General features: G+C 35.4%; 1 protein-coding gene across 1 annotated transcript in view; it reads left to right on the plus strand.

The window, feature by feature from the left end:
* Positions 1-16,217, plus strand: part of LOC110103687 — a 33,770-nt gene extending 17,553 nt beyond the window's left edge. Inside the window, exons 3-4 of the mRNA XM_020832494.2 lie at positions 10,590-10,774; positions 15,727-16,217. Of these exons, the coding sequence (XP_020688153.1) occupies positions 10,590-10,774; positions 15,727-16,044 (503 nt within the window). The 3' untranslated portion in view covers positions 16,045-16,217. The remainder of the gene's footprint in view (positions 1-10,589; positions 10,775-15,726) is intronic.
* Positions 16,218-16,544: the final 327 nt, after the last annotated feature.

Below are 16,544 nucleotides of genomic sequence, written 5' to 3' on the forward strand. Positions count from 1 at the left end.
GCTGTCTTTTGGTCTTCTATTTGGTGACTTTTGGCCTTCTATATTCCTATTTTAATGAGATTAATTAGTGGTTTTAAAGGGCTATTTGGCTGCCCTCTTTGGTCTTATAAATAGGAGTTGTTTTGGAATGTTTTAGAATGGTTATGTGAGTTATTTTTGGAGATTTAAACCTGCAGGTTTTGTTGGAAAAGCTTGCGAGCTTGTTCCATCACTTCTTCTTCTCTTCTTCTAGGAAGGCTTGCGAGCTTCTCCACCCTTCGTCTTGGCTTCTAACCTCTTTCTTCTCACCGCAAGTATCCACCCCACCTGTATCCTTCTTCTCAAGGCAAAGCCTCTTTAGGTGTCTTGTTGTGTTTGTCTTTATTGCGTCGTTTGTAAGTGTTGAAGTTGTTGTTTTAATTTATTTGTCTATTTTGTGTTCTTTTGTGTCTTTTCTATTATCTAAAAAAGTTCTTTCTTTTTGCTTGCAAAAATTTGGGTCCCTTCCCAAATTTTTACGTGCATCAGAGGCTTGCATCTATGGGAGGTATTTAAACTAGGAGTATGCCCTCATTACAAGAGAGGGAAATCTCTGTATTGTGTTTTATCACTCACTCTTTAATCTACCACCTGAAAATATTGCTTCTCTCATAATTTATCCTCGAACCAGAGGAGTAGCTTTTTAGAGTCCACGCCTTGATCAAGTTGTAATCATAACTAAGATCAGTTATGAGAAGAATAATGATCATGAAATCAAATCTAACATATCACCCAAACATGAAAATTGAATTCTATTCTTAACACTCATCCTCAAGGTTGACTGTTATTTGGAGTCAGTAATGCAAGAATGATATCAGGGCTTAAACTCTTGCTCATGAAACCTTTTAATAAGAATTCATCAACTTGTCTTTTTAGTTGAACATGCTCTGTTGGTTTCATCTTGAGAAAGATTTGATAATTGTGAACCATAAACGCAGATCAACTGCATATTAAACTTAAAGGCATCAAGGGAAACTCACCAGGGTTTAGTGTGAGATCTTAACAAACTTCCAAGTGTTTAGTAGTTTTAACTCATATGAGTTGCACAATTGATTTGGTCAAGATTTGCGTGGTCACTAATAACGTGACAACGCCAAAATCATAGACCCCTATTTTACAAATTCCTTTAGCGTTTGAAGTTATAAACAATTCTTCTTATATTTAGGTTCATGCTTAAACTTAACTTTAAAGAACATGATTTTAGATAGTCTTAGCACCTTTCTTCACACTATATTCTATCTTTATATGTTATAACTATCTAATTGGATCAGTACTAAGCATCATTGAATTACATTAAGGATTTCCTTATCCCAACTATTCCATCGAATTCGAAGATTACCATCACTTCCTTAGCCTTATCCCAACTATTTGAGGATAACTTTATGAATATTTATTCTCCATTTATTCATGCAGCTACCTTTGATGATGATAGAGAGGTAATTAAAATGGCGAGTGCAATGGATTTTTTTTAAAAAATAATTATTGAGAGGGGAAGGATTTGATATTAGTGGAAGAATCAGGGAGATAAAAGAGATCAAGGGATTGAGAAGGTTAGATAAATGAACATCTACAAGAAAGGAGATAATAGGTTAAGAGTAATAAAGTATGATTAAACTCTATGATTAGAAGTGAGGAGGTTCAGTCATGAGAAAGAAACTAATGCCATGATTGTGTTATGGGCAGAACTCTTTCGCCTCGTTCAACAGAGCCAAACCCAGCAAAAGGGAAGAGAGGGGAAAGGGGGGGGGACCAGATCAGTAGGGGGGTTTCGGACTCCCTTGTGTGGCCCAAGAAAGATATAATTCATTATGTAAGGAGCAATCTAGGGAGAGATAATTAGGAAGGTTTTAATGATGATTATGAGGGAATTATTTAGGGAAGGAGTTTAAAATTGAGAGGGAATTAATTTAGGAAAGGAGGCGGATTTGGGAGGGAAGTATAAAGAGCCTATTTAAAGGCTAACTATGTATTATTTTGAGTTTTGCAATTATTTTTTCTGCTGTAGCTTTTCTTTGAGAGTTTCCTAGCGACGTCTAGGATTTATGGGAGAGTCGATCTATCTTTCGAATAGTACATCAATTGTATCTTTTATTTTTTGTTGGAGTAGTAAAAAATCAGCCCTCATATTTGTGTTCTAGCAATTTTTTCTTCTTTATTTTGCTGTTTTTGCTTCCAAAACACGTCAAATTAGTATCGGAGCAAGATTTTGAAGAGATGGATATAAAGAAGGTGGATGCGTTGGAAGGCGAATTAGAGCAAATCAAGTCTGGGATGGAGGTTAGGTTATCCACCTAATAGGAAGTGTTTGCAGAAATTTAGGAAAAGCCTTGGATGAAATCTGATATCAAAAATTTCATAAAACCAACGATAAGAAAATCAGGAATAAAACACATGAACTCTTTTTTTATTGAAAGTTTTATGAAACAAATGACAAGATTCAAGTGGATCTTTAATTGGAGAGGAAGATTCGGCTCTCCCAAATCTCCAGACGTTGTTAGAGCCCAAAAACTTAAGAGTGATCTCAAATTTCAGCCATATTCAAGATGTCCTAACTCTAGCAAAACCTACTACTTAATACATAAAATTCAAAAGGAAACCCCTAAATAGCCCATACTTTGAAATTTCTCTCCTAACTCCCTCAAAAATTCTTCCTAAACAGGAGGAGAAGTTTCTCCTGTTACGCATAAGTCGGTCCCGTATGGACCGGTCTAATAATACTCCTCTCCCAAAGACCCACATTGTCCGTAAGGTGGAAAGACGACACCCTCCATTCCCTTTTCATCACAAATGATAAGAACCTAAAGAGTTTGGTCCTTACAACTGTGCCTTGACGTATACCTCTCGTCACATCTGAACATAGTCCCTTCGCCCTTTTCTCTTGTAATTATGCTTTTGTGAGCTTCTTGAAGTTGTCCTCAGGTATTCCTCCTATAATCTTCTCATTCAAAGTCTCCCGAAGAGTATCCGGTGTTGGCTCCTTAGGTGTCAAAAAGGTGGCGGTCATCCTGTACGAGCCTCCTGAGTTGCTACCTCTTGTTTCCTCTCCAGGTGCCTCTAATTCTCCACCAACTAAGTTAGCTCCATAGCCTCTCCCAAGCATGAGGCCTCATCACTCTAATTGCTGCATGAATATTTGGTTTCAATCTCTTCATAAAGTTTTCCTTCAATACAGTCTCCGGAAGCCGATCCAATCAACTGGTAAGATACTCAAATTGCTTATGGTACTCCACCATTGTCCCCTCCTGCATCAAAGTGAAGAAATGCTCATAAAAGTCCCCTCCCCTGCTGATTTGAAAACGTTCCAACAAGCAGTCCTTAATCTCCCTCTAGGTTCGTATCGATCGCCTCGTATCCCTCCACTGGTACCATGATAAAGCTTTCCCTTCCAAGCACATCCCGGCTGTCATCTGTCTCTCCTCTGTCAACCTATTGACAGTAAAGTATCTTTCCACCTTGTTTATCCACTCATGTGCACCCTCTCCTTCAAAAATATGCATCCTCAGTTTCCTCAATCACAGATCTCTTTTGTCAACCCTGCTTCCTCCAAAATTTCCCATTCCCCAAGGGGGTTGTTCCCCCCAATTGTGTCAATCATCCCTCCTATGCTCGCACCCAAACCTTTCATCACAAGCTCATATTCTTCCTTCAAATTTAGCACCCCTTCGATCATATTCAACTCCTCTCCTTTCAAATTCGACACCTCTTCGATCATAATCAAGTCCTCGCCTTTCAAATTTAGCCCCTCTTCTTTCAAATTCAACACCCCTTCACTCATGCCCAACCCCCTCACGCCTCTCCACATACCCTCCACCCGACTCCTCCCTGGGAGTAGGCCCTAAGGGAGGCATTCTTTCTATTCCTTCCGAAATCTTCACCTCCTGATCTTCCCTTTGTCTGATTGGTATAGTTTTTTCCCACTTTCCTGGCTGTCGGTGACTTCCATCAACTCCGACGACATTTGTTTGGTTTGACCTTCAAGAACTTTCTTCAACATCTCCTTCAAGATGGAGAAATTCAAATTGATCTTATCATGGATGAGTGAATATCTTTCTTTAAATCTAAAACTTGAGTTTGAAGATTTGAAATTTCAGATTTTATTTATTCAATCTCCCCTTTCAATACTTCTACCTTTCTTCCCGCCACATGTCCTCGGTTCTTTGTTAGGCTAAAAAATCCAGATTTCCACCCTAAAAACAACAAAAACCTCGATCAAAAGTAGAAAAATATGCTACAGGAATTATCCAAAAACAGCCCGGAGACCGCTCTGATATCAATTTGATAGGAAGTGCTTGCAGAAGTTTAGAAAAAGCATTGGCTAAAATCTGATTTCAACAATTTCAGAAAACCAACGATAATAAAATCAGGAATAAAAAAATGAACACTTTTTTTTATTGATAGTTTTATGAAAGAAAAGACAAGATACAAATAAATCTTCAATTGGAGAGGAAGATATGGCTCTCCCAAATCTCTAGATGTCATTAGAGCCTAAAAACCTTAGAGAGATCTCAAATTTCAGCCAAATTCAAGATGTCCTAACCTATGATGCACCGTCACTTCTCCTCAAATAGGCGTGCAGTGTCCGACACCGTATCCGACACGACACTCGTCCGACACTCCTTCGACACGTGTCGGACACGTCGAAAACGTGTTCTATTAAAAAATATTAAATATAAATTCGACACACGTGTCTGACACGTGTATCTTAAATATTTTATGAATTTTTTTTAAATATAATTTCTTGTATATGTCGGGATTTAAACTAATTTCTTATTTCCTATCCACAGTACCAAATCAACGTCCTCACTTAATACCCAATCATCGAATATTCTCATTTTCATTTCTTTTTGGCAGTGAAGGATTTTTCATGTCCTCTCTCGTGACTGATAAACGGCATCGACGTCTGACTCTTGACATCCTAATATTAATCATTTTGAGCACAAATTTTAGTTAAATGATTTATTATTTTCAATTTTTTTTTAAATTATACTTATTTAATTTTTATACACTATTTTTTAAATATAAAAATTATAATACCGTGTCCAACCCGTGTCCTATATTTTCAATAACTGACGTGTCTCGTGTCCGTGTCGTGTCTTATCCGTGTCGCCGTGTCCGTGTCCGTGCATCATAGGTCCTAACCCTAGCAAAACATACTGCTGAATACATAAAATTCAACAGGAAATCCCTAAATGAAGGAGATTTGAAATTTCAGATTTCATTTATCCGATCTCCCCTTTCAATACTTCTACCTTTCCTCCCGCCATATGTCCTCGGTTCTTTGTTAGGCTCAAAAATCCGGATTTCCACCCTAAAAACAACAAAAGCCCCGATCAAAAATAGAAAAATATGCTACAGAAATTATCCAAAAACAGCCCGGAGACCGCTTTGATACCAATTTGATAGGAAGCGCTTGCAAAAATTTAAAAAAAGCCTTGGCTAAAATTTGATTTCAACAATTTCAGGAAACCAATGATAAGAAAATCAGGAAGAAAAAAATGAACACTTTTTTTATTGATAGTTTTATGAAAGAAAATACAAGATACAAATAAATCTTCAATTGGAGAGGAAGATATGGCTCTCCCAAATCTCTAGATGTCATTAGAGCCCAAAAACCTTAGAGTGATCTCAAATTTCAGCCAAATTCAAGATGTTCTAACCCTAGCAAAACATACTACTGAATACATAAAATTCAAAATGAAATCCCTAAATAGCACATACTTTGAAATTTCCCTCATAGCTCCCTCAAAAATCCTTCCTAAATAGCTCTGTTGGCCTTGGCAGTTTGAACGGTGCATACAGGAGGTGGAGAGGTTCCGCCTGCTATGCATGAGCCAGTCCCGTATGGACCAGCTGGACCAGTCTAACAACACCATGGAAGGAAGGTTTTCAACCACGGTGAATTAGATAGAGAGCTGATTTGGACGGATAGAGAGCCGATTTGGAGGGATGGTGGAGATGATAAAGAACCTCAACTGGAAGTTCTGAGTGCTAACCTTCGCCACGAGTTTACCAGGTTTCCCTTGGCCGAATTTAAAGGGAAAGAGATCAGACCGGAAGAGTTTGATGAAGAGAGTTCCTTTCATCAAGAGTCACATCCTAGGGATTTGATAAGGGGCAGAATAGGAATTTTAGATTGGGGGACAATAGGGAGGGAGTTCTATGGTGTAGTGGTAGGGTTACTGACCACTATTGGAAGCCGTTTGGGCAAAGGGAGGGGACAACAGGAGGAGTTAGACGAGACGAGATGAGCCGAGCCGAGCCATGTGGATCGGATCATGGGAGGCGGATAAAATAATGGTGGGATTCACACCCTCAATACACGGTAGGAACCAGTAGCAGAAGAGGAAGTTGGGGTGGAGAAGTGAAGATGAGAAAGCTGAGGATGTTGATGTTTAAAGAAGAGGATGCCCATGGGTGGGTATACCAGGTGGAGAGAAGTTTTGCAATGAATGGGTTGAGAGAGGAGGGCAAGCTTATAGCCATAGGGTTATGTTTGGAGAGGAAAGCCCTTGCGTAGTTCCAGTGGAGAAATGTTAGATATCCGATCCGTTCGTGAGAGGAGTTTAAAGATTGCTAGTTGGAACATTTCTGAGCCATGCGGGAAGGAGATCTACACAAGTAATTCCTTTCCTTGACTCAAGAGGGGACTGTTATGGAGTACTGGAAGAGATTCAAATTGTTGTCGGGAAGGTTGAGGGGAATTTCAGAGGCGGTCCTGGAGAGAAATTTCATGAAGGGTCTCAAGCCCGACATATGAGCGGACCTTCGATTGTTGAGGCAGAGGGGGTTGAAGGAGACTTTGGAGCTAGCACATATAGCAGAGGATCAGAGTCAGATGGAGAGAAGAATAAGAGCGGGGTTGTGGGAGGCTGTGACAGAAGTACCTCAATTTCATTGGCACGGAGGACCCAAACAATATCATTTCAGTGGGAGGCACCAAGGGAGAAGAATGGGGGAGTTCACCTAGGGGCCACTTCAAGCGTCTCTTAGAGGCGAAGTTGATAAAAGAGCGAAATGTTTGTGCTTTCGTTGTGATGAGAAGTATGAACCATACCATATGTGTAATGATCACACACTCTAGTCCTTCTGATTATGAGGAGGAAGAGATTGATCATGAGAACCTGGTGGAGGAGGCAGAAGGAAGAGAGCACCTACACCTTGATATGGTGGAAGTGTCCATAAATTTTGTGATAGGATCTACTCCAAATCACATCATGAAGGTGAGGGGACAGATCGGGGAGCAGCTAGTGGTGGTCTTGGTGGATAGCAGAGCTACTCATAACTTCATCTCCTACCGGGTCGTGGACTAATTGAGATTGAAGTTAGTGGATACAGGGAGTTTTGGAGTCATGATGGGAACGTGAAAGGTAGAGAGGAATAGCGGGATTTGCAGGAGGTTGGTGCTGACACTCCAGAGCATATAGACAGTGGAGGATTTTCTTCCTTTGGATTTGGAGAGCACCGATGTGATCCTAAGGATGAAGTGTTTACAGATTATCGAGGAGACTAAGGTGGACTAGAAGTCCTTGACTAGGGCTATTTCAGCAAGACATTTGTGGTAGAGACGAATGCGTCAAGATATGGGTTGAGAGCAGTGCTCATGCAGGATTATCGGCCCATTGCTTATTTTAGTCAGGTGCTCACTACTAGGACGAGGCTTAAGTCCGTATACGTGCGGGAGTTGATGGCGATTGTTTTGGCCATCCAAAAGTGGTGACCCAATTTGTTGGGATGATTTTTTATTGTCAGGACAGACTAAAGGAGCCTGAATTTTTATTGGAGCAAAGGATGGTGACTGAGGAACACTAGAGGTAGTTGTTCTAGTTATTAGGATATGACTTCGAGATTCAGTATCGCCCAGGACTAGAGAATAAGGCCGCGGATGCACCATCACAGAAGACGAAGAAATCTAAGGAGAGATAATTAGGAAGGTTTTAATGATGATTGAAAGGGAATTATTTAGAGAAAGAGTTCAAAATTGAGAGGGAATTAATTTAGGAAATGAGGCTGATTTGGGAGGGAAGTAGGAAGAGCCTATTTAAAGGCCAACTATGTATTATTTTGAGTTATGCAATTGTTTTTTCTGATGTAGCTTTTCTTTGAGAGTTTCCTAGTGACGTTTATGGTTTGTGGGAGAGTCAATCTATCTCTCGAATAGTTAGATGAATTGTTTTTTTTATTATTTATTACAGGAGTAATAAAAAAACATGCCTCATATTTGTGTTCCATCAATTTCTTCTTCTCTATTTTGTTGTTTTTGCTTCCAAAACGCATCAAATTGTTTATAAGTTAAAACAACATACACAATACCACAACAACATCAAGCCTGTATCCCACTATGTGAGGTTGGCTACATGAATTCATTTTCTCCAAATTCTCATTTAAATCTAATAAATAAAAGTCATACACAATAATGATGCAAAATAAAAAAAAATTATATTCACCAATGAGAGCTAAAATGGAAGTTTTATTCATTATTGAACGAGTTAAATTTTCATGCCTTTATGTACCATGCTCCATTACGAAGCATATTTGAGATCTTTTTAGTCATCACCAATGAGAGTTAACTCAAATATTTTCATCACTAATGAAAATCAACATAAACATCATAAAATAGGTCCCAAGTAAAGCATGCATGCCTGCATGTATACATCCAAAATACGATGGTTTATTAATTATTTTACTTCAATTTATCATAATGCATGATTGAATGATAAATAGGAAAGAAAGCGACATAGAATAGTAATTAAATGGTCTCTTGTAATATAATGGTGCTGGGTTTTAATCATGAAAATAACCTCTTTGTTATTATAGCAATGAGATTGCATACAGCAGCCACTCCCTAGTTCCTAATTTGGGTAGATCTTTTTCTATTAAGAAATGGGAAACTAAAAACACAATATTAATTTGCCCATGATTCCTTGATGTTTATGCTAATTAATTTAAATTAGATTATTTGAGAGACAACCCCTAATTGAGTTATTTTATTTAAAAGACATAATATCATTAAACTAATTTTATGATTTAACACACCATAATCAATTGATTTATATGTTAATTTCTTGCGTACGGGTCTGGTAGAGAGGCCAATTTTTGACCTAGAGGTCATGAGTTTGAATCATGGAAGCACCCTTTCTGTAATGCAGGGATAAGGCTGTATACATCAACACCTTTCTAGAATTTGCATTAGCAAGGGCTTCTAGCATAACATATGCTCTTTTTATGTGTAATTTTTATTAAATTTCCTGCTAAATAATCGAACAAATGAAATGTTTACTTTTTTCACTAAGATTTTTTGAGTATAGGCTACTGTGTTGCGATAGCAATGATAGTATTCCTCATTTGGCAGTAATGTCATAACAAATTTATCGGTGTAGTAGTTCAATCCCTCACGAACACCAATGATTGGAATATAGTAATAGAGAAGAGAAAGTAAATTGTTTTTCCTCTGTGGTGACATGGCAAGTTAGCCTAGTTGCCCAAACAACAACAAAACAACCCCATTGATAAAGAGCTTGACATAAACAAAATAAACTAAGAAATGAGAAATGAAGGGGGAGACTGTTGTAGAAGATGATAGTGTTGGAGACAATACCTCTAACAGACAAGTATGGCTGTGTTGACATATCCTCACTTTTAGTAACAGGGAAGCACAGTAGTAGCATCAGGACTCCATAATAAGGAGAGGTAATTTGCCACCGCATGCTCTGCAGTAAGAGTGAAGGGAAGGATTTGGCAGTGCCAGATGCACTTGACTTACACAGATGGCCCTCTCCTAACAAAACACTGAAGAACCACCCTAATCATTCCTCATATGGAAAGCAAACATCATGTTGTCATGACTGAGATCTTACCTCAGTCGATTGTTGGTTGGTCTGAGTTGATTCATCCAGTCAGCTCAAAGTTTTTTTTTTTAATGACTTATTACATGCCAGAGAGGCATTGAGAATTGTGTTGCCGAAAAGAGTTTGGCAGATTGGGTATGTAGAGAGAAAGTAGAGGCTGGATTAAAAAAATGAATAGAAAGGAAATTGGGCAGAAAAAGGTAATTTGATTAGAAGTTGTTGACAAAGACTTCTTAAAAACTAAAGCTTATGCCACTTGTAGCTATCAATATAACAGAAGAGGGATCTTGAAGGATGTCCTAAATAGTTGGGATAAGGATTATGGTGATGCATCTAAATATCTATATTTCTTTCGTAACAAGCATGCATAATTGCATATCCCACCTTATTGCTTCTTCGTAATTGGTCTAATTGCTGCTGTGCTGTTTGCTACACTTAAGCACTGGCTTATTCTCACCCAAACGTAAATAATAAGGGTTAGGTTGGTTTTACTTTGGCCCTTGTTACTATCACAACTAGGCTCTGCTACATTTTAATATTAGTCTGGAACAGATTTTTGAAACAATGAACGGATATCAGTGGTCAATGCCTTAATCCTATCATGATCCTTTTTCATGATTTCCTTCATGCTTCATTCACCTTCTTAGCTACGCGTCTATTGTCTAAAATGACTTGCGGATGGGTAACCTGTAACTAAAGTTGCAAAACATTGCATGAAATATGCAGCCTCCGGTGATCTTCTGAACAATATTTTGAAGAGGCATGGAGCTGAAGGGGAGGAGCAGCTGGGTCAGGCGCAGTTTGCGCAGCTACTTCAGCCTATTCTGCAAGATATTGCAGATGCTTTGGCTGAAAAACATGTTGCTGTCATCCAGAATATCAAAGTCATTAACGGCTTAAAGTTAAAAAAGGTAATTCCATATACAAATTATGCAATATTTAGTTTTAAGTCTACACAGGTTTAAATTCCAACTTAATCTTAGGAACCTGCTTTTGTTTGGGTTATCCACTGAAGATGGTGCACCTTGAAGACAACGAAATTGAATTTAATCTGATTATCAATATAGTTTTGTACAGGAGCTTCTAGCTTAGTTGAGCTTTAAGGAGATAATCTTGTACGGAAATGAGCATTTATAAAGTTCATACAGTTAGAATAATAGCTGTCATTATCAGTTTTATCATTGACATGAATCATATTTTCAAGATACTGATATTTTCTGGTTAGAGATCAAGTTCATATCTAAAAGTGAATTGTTGACTATTGTTTGAGCTTCATGATCGATTGGAGCAATGAGAACAGTAACCACTTGACGCGACATTGCATTAAACGAGCTCGAAGCGACTCGAGCGTAATAGAAAACACTCAAAGTTTGCTCGTTTATGTAATGGGCTGCGCCAACACGTCTCAAATATTGAAGATATCAAAGAAAGCATTGTCCACACTCTGATTCGGCCGAACAATCGCGAAAATGATGATCTACGGATTCGATATTGTGTGAAATTAGTTGGACTTCATCCTTGAAACGGATAGCCAATGCGTTCAAAATGTCAAATTTATTAAGAAAGAACACGTCACGTTTGAGTTGAGCTAAAACGGTCGAAAATGATGAACTATGAGCACGATATTATGCAAAATCTCCTGATATCATCATTTCTAAAAATAGATCATGTCATTACGTATATAACGTCAAAATTCTCTAGAAATGACACCCATTTTATCTGCATTGCCGTATGAAGGTGAAACGCAAATTTGCCCATGCATGAAGCAACATGTAAATCGAGTTAAATGGGGAATGAAAATTCACAAGAGAGGCCAATTGATATCTATTTTATCCTTTTTTTTATTTTTTTATTTTTTATTTTAACTAAATTTACAAAAAGAAAGAGAAAATCAAAATCAAGCACTTCATTAAGCCAATCACATGCAAATATTGATGAAGTCGAAGCTCCTATCTCTCATCTAATTTTCTAATCGCTGCACTCACGTACTTTGTGCTCTATCAACTCCGTCTCATTCATTGCACTATAAATAAAACTTATAGCTTTATTTTTTTTCTTATAAATCGGCCTTAAAAATGGCTTACTAGCTGTGATAGCTGAAGTCATACTTAACTAAAATTTCTCACTGAAAACAATCTTCTTAACTTTTTACACAATCTAATTACTACGTGTAGGTGAACTTAACCTCCAATAGTAGCCTTGCTTTTAGGATGCCTTGTAGGGTTAAGTATGTTGTAATAGATCTAATAGTTGAAGGTCTAGTGAGCTCATTTTTTGAGAACTTTGTCAAGTCCAAAACCCAACTATGATAGTTAATGAATTTGATAATATTCTTGCCTTTACTCAAGACATTTTTATTTTGAGGCTACTCTACATTTTCACGGTTTAAATCAATGCAATGTGTGGCACTTGGAATTTAATAAACATGCTCTCTCTTCTAATGATTATGTATGCATGAGCTATTACTTGTGTTCAAACACAAGGTGGATTGACCAAGTATTTCCCTATTTCGGTTGGGTTACATCAAGGATCAGCCTTAAGCCCATATCTTTTTGTAATAGTTGAAGGTAGTGAGCTCATTTTTTGAGAACTTTGTCAAGTCAAAAATCCAACTATGATAGTAAATGAATTTGATAATATTCTTTCCTTTAGTCAAGACATTTTTATTTTGAGGCTACTCTACATTTTCACGGTTTAAATCAATGCAATGTGTGGCACTTGGAATTTAATAAACATGCTCTCTCTTCTATATCAATTTATTTCCTACTGCTTTATAAGCACTAGTATTGTCAGTAACAACTTGGACTATTAGATACTCTCTAACTCCATTAATTAGTTTGAAAATGTCATCTGCATCCTTCACCTAATATGATGCTGCAATAAAAATTTGATAAATAGTATCATGAGGATTTTTTTATTAGAATATTGATCAAATTTTTATTTTTAATAGTCGAGCAACCGTTAAACATGAATGTAGCTGTAGTTTGTGGACAACTTTTTTTTTTTTTTAATTTCCTTAGTCCTATTTAGCTCCCCCTTTAATATCTAATTCTTGAAGCCATACATGGAATGATATTTAATGTTTCGATTATATTTTTGTCAGTGATGAATGACGCACCATAGTGCATAGTGCACGACGCGGCAAACCATTTTAAATATTGCACATAATATTAAATAATTATAAATAGAAATATACATTGATATGATATACAATTAAATAGAAGGATAAATTGTCATGATAATAAAAACAACCTAAATGATGATTAAGTTTAAGTAATCAACATCTTAATTATTCAAAATTCAAAATATTATAACCCTATTTATTTAGTCATTAATTAAACTAATCTCCCTAGTCGTCATCATCGTCATCATTATTATCAGCAAATGTCAAAAAAGCATCTTTTATTTCATCAACATCATCTCTTAATCCATATTCCTTATCATTACCACAAAAATACACATCATATAAGTATTACCACCTTTATTTGTCATTGTCACATATTTCCATGCAGTAATTTTTTAGTGCTTTGAACTATATCCTACATTTTTTTGAAAATGTATGATCAAGTATGTATTCAAATGTTTTTATCTTCCTTTTAGATGTGAGTGATGGTAAATAATAAATAACCATAAAATCAATTGATTCGATGAAATGTAAAATATATTTTATAAATAACTTTTGTCCCCTTTTTTTAAATTGGTAGGTTATTAAATAAATGATAAAATTAATAAATACAAATATAAATATTAATTTTAAATTTAAAACGAAAATTTTGCACATCATGTGGATTTTGTCATGCATTATTACTCGTGTATGGTACATATAACATGCATAATTTTGAACATATTTGCCACACCAAGCAAATAGCTATGAGGGTGCACCGCGTGATGCGCTATGACCCGTGCTATTTTTTGCCATTAACATGTATGGCTTTGACAATATGAACATACAAAACGAATCATGTTTACATAGGATGGGGAAGTTGCCACATTAAATGAAATTGCATTCTTATAGAAGAATCTTCAATTGTCCATATGAACACGCTTGCATGCTTCTCTTACATTTTGTGGAGACATTCAATGGGACTCGCATACCATCATTCTTGTCATACTCATTCATTATATATTTGGGCTTGTTTGGTTCGGTGGTGGTTGTACAAATTCGTTTGAAATTAGTTGTACAAAAAATGGAGCTAAGAGAACATAATAATTAAGCTTATTATGATGTTTGAATAAATTATTACTCATATCCAAAAGCAGATAATAACTGTTTGGTTTGGTTGTTAGCTTGAGTGCTTTTATTATAAAAGATTAAAATGCCAATGTTTCAAAATTCAATTTATGTAATGCCTTCTTTATATTTTCTTAATAAAATTGTGCATATATGCGGAATATTTAGAAACAGTAATTTATATTATTATAACTTAGAACATATGATATTGTACTCTTATAGATTTAGAAGTTGTTAATGTTATTCAAATTTGAACTAGTTCATATTTTTACTTGCCTCAATTTATTAATTATTGCATGAAAGTTTTAAACATTTTAATAGCTCCAATTGTGAACAATTCATGAGCTAAAAAATTTTGTTCATATTCTGCTGTTTTTATCAACCCAACTATTTAAAAATTGAGTGACTTCACAAAAGATATTCAATGATTTCAAATAGTGCATTGAGGTGGCTGCAAAACTATATGTGCATTTATTTACATACACTTACTGTCAAATCTAATATGATCTTAATCTCAATTTTTTTATGTTTTTGATTCAATTTATCCCTCTTCCGATGTAATTATTTTTATACTACTGTAAGAATTTATTTTTGAACTTCAATTGATTAATTATTCCTGCTCTGATGTTATATAGTACTGAGTTAAATTTTAAATTTAGATTAAGTAAATCATTTATTAATCACATATAAATGTTTTTATATTATAGTGTGGAGTAGCATATGAAATGTTAAAATCTCTAACTAGTACTCACCTCTCTGTCATAGTATGGTGGATCATACTATATATAATATCTTCTTATCATTTTTTAATAAAATTTAACAAATATATTAAATATTTAGAAATAATAATTTATAATCTTTTAATTGTTAACATAACACTTACTATGATTACAGATAAGTACATATATTACATCATAGTTAAAATTAAATTTTATGTAGTATTACTTTTGTAAATATATAGACAATATGAATGCATTCAGGAGTTACCTCTGCATTTTTCATTTCTACAAAGTAATCAATTTTATATTATTTTGAAGACTAAAAACATGCAAGAATGAGTGAAGAATTTGTTCAAATTTGAATCACGTTTACTTGTAAATCTTTAATCGTACAATGTCATATGTTGTAAATTATAATAAGATAAATTACTTTTTCTAAATATTCCGTATATATGTACAACTTCGTTAAGAAAATGTAAGAAAAACATCCTTTTCTCTTTATCTTTGCATTTCTCTAATGAAAAACCGTCTTCTGCAGGTTTCATAGCTGTTAGCATTTACTCATTGTGGAAATATTTCACATATAGACTCTTTGTTAATACAACAGTTAAATAATTCAGATTCCATAAGCAATGAACTTTGTGGTAAATTTTGATCAGTCTTGTAACACTTTAGGAAAACCTGGTGGCTCTTATTTCAGTGCAACCGTTGCCTCTCTTATGTTCTACATGCTCAATTTTTTTCTTCATTTTATTTTTTTTTTAATTTTTTTTATTATTTATTTATTTATTCTTTTTCTTTTCTTTTTTTATTTTTTATTTCTTCATATTCTGTATAATCTAGGTTATCATTTTATGATTTCATATTATGCTTGGTCAATCACTAATTACGTTCTTGGAAATGAGAATCACAGATTTTAAATGAGAAGAAGCTTTTGAATGATATAACTGGGAGGATCTTCCATGAATGGCAAGAAAGCGGAAATGGAGCATGGAACAAGGAAACACTGGCAGGCCTTCTTCAGGGAAAGGGTTCAGAATTAGGTCTACCTCCATACGATTCAAATGAAGAAATAGGTTTTCTATTTGATCAAATCTTTTCGAATACTTCTCAAGAAAAAGTTACTGGGAATTGGGACAGGGAAGCATTTCAAGATGAAGTAAAGACTATCCTTAAGATGCTCGCAGAACTACTTGAAGCAAGCCCAGTTTTCCTTGATAGGGAGAGTTGAGGCAAGCTGTTTTTCACCTCTTCATTTTGCCTACATCATGTTTCAAATACAATGTTAATTGCTCTTTTCCTTGCAAATTTTCTACTGTAATTTTTATGTGACAAATACTGATACAGAGACCTTTACTGTAGATAAACATGTTACTTTTTAAAGAAATTATCCTTGTTAGTCAATTTTTTTGAGAATTTTGAGTAAATTTAATCTTAAACTCAGATTCTGCTGTTGTTTGTCAATCTATTTTCTTCCTTTACAACTGGCGTCTATCTTAGCCTTCATGTTAGCTTAGTAGATAATTCCATTTTTATCAGACATGCCTTCTTAATCTTTGCTATCATCATAGTCTATGTTGATTAAGAATGAGTAATTGAGATCGATTATTACTTATCAAGAAGATTTTTTTGTCCAAAGATTTTAGTTATCTAAATATTTTGTGAGTAATGAGTTTGCCTATGACAAAACATATACTTTACCATCGCAATCAAAATATGACACGAATCTCC

Source organism: Dendrobium catenatum, unplaced genomic scaffold (assembly GCF_001605985.2).
Source record: "Dendrobium catenatum unplaced genomic scaffold, ASM160598v2 fragScaff_scaffold_156, whole genome shotgun sequence".
Classification (NCBI taxonomy): domain Eukaryota; kingdom Viridiplantae; phylum Streptophyta; class Magnoliopsida; order Asparagales; family Orchidaceae; genus Dendrobium; species Dendrobium catenatum.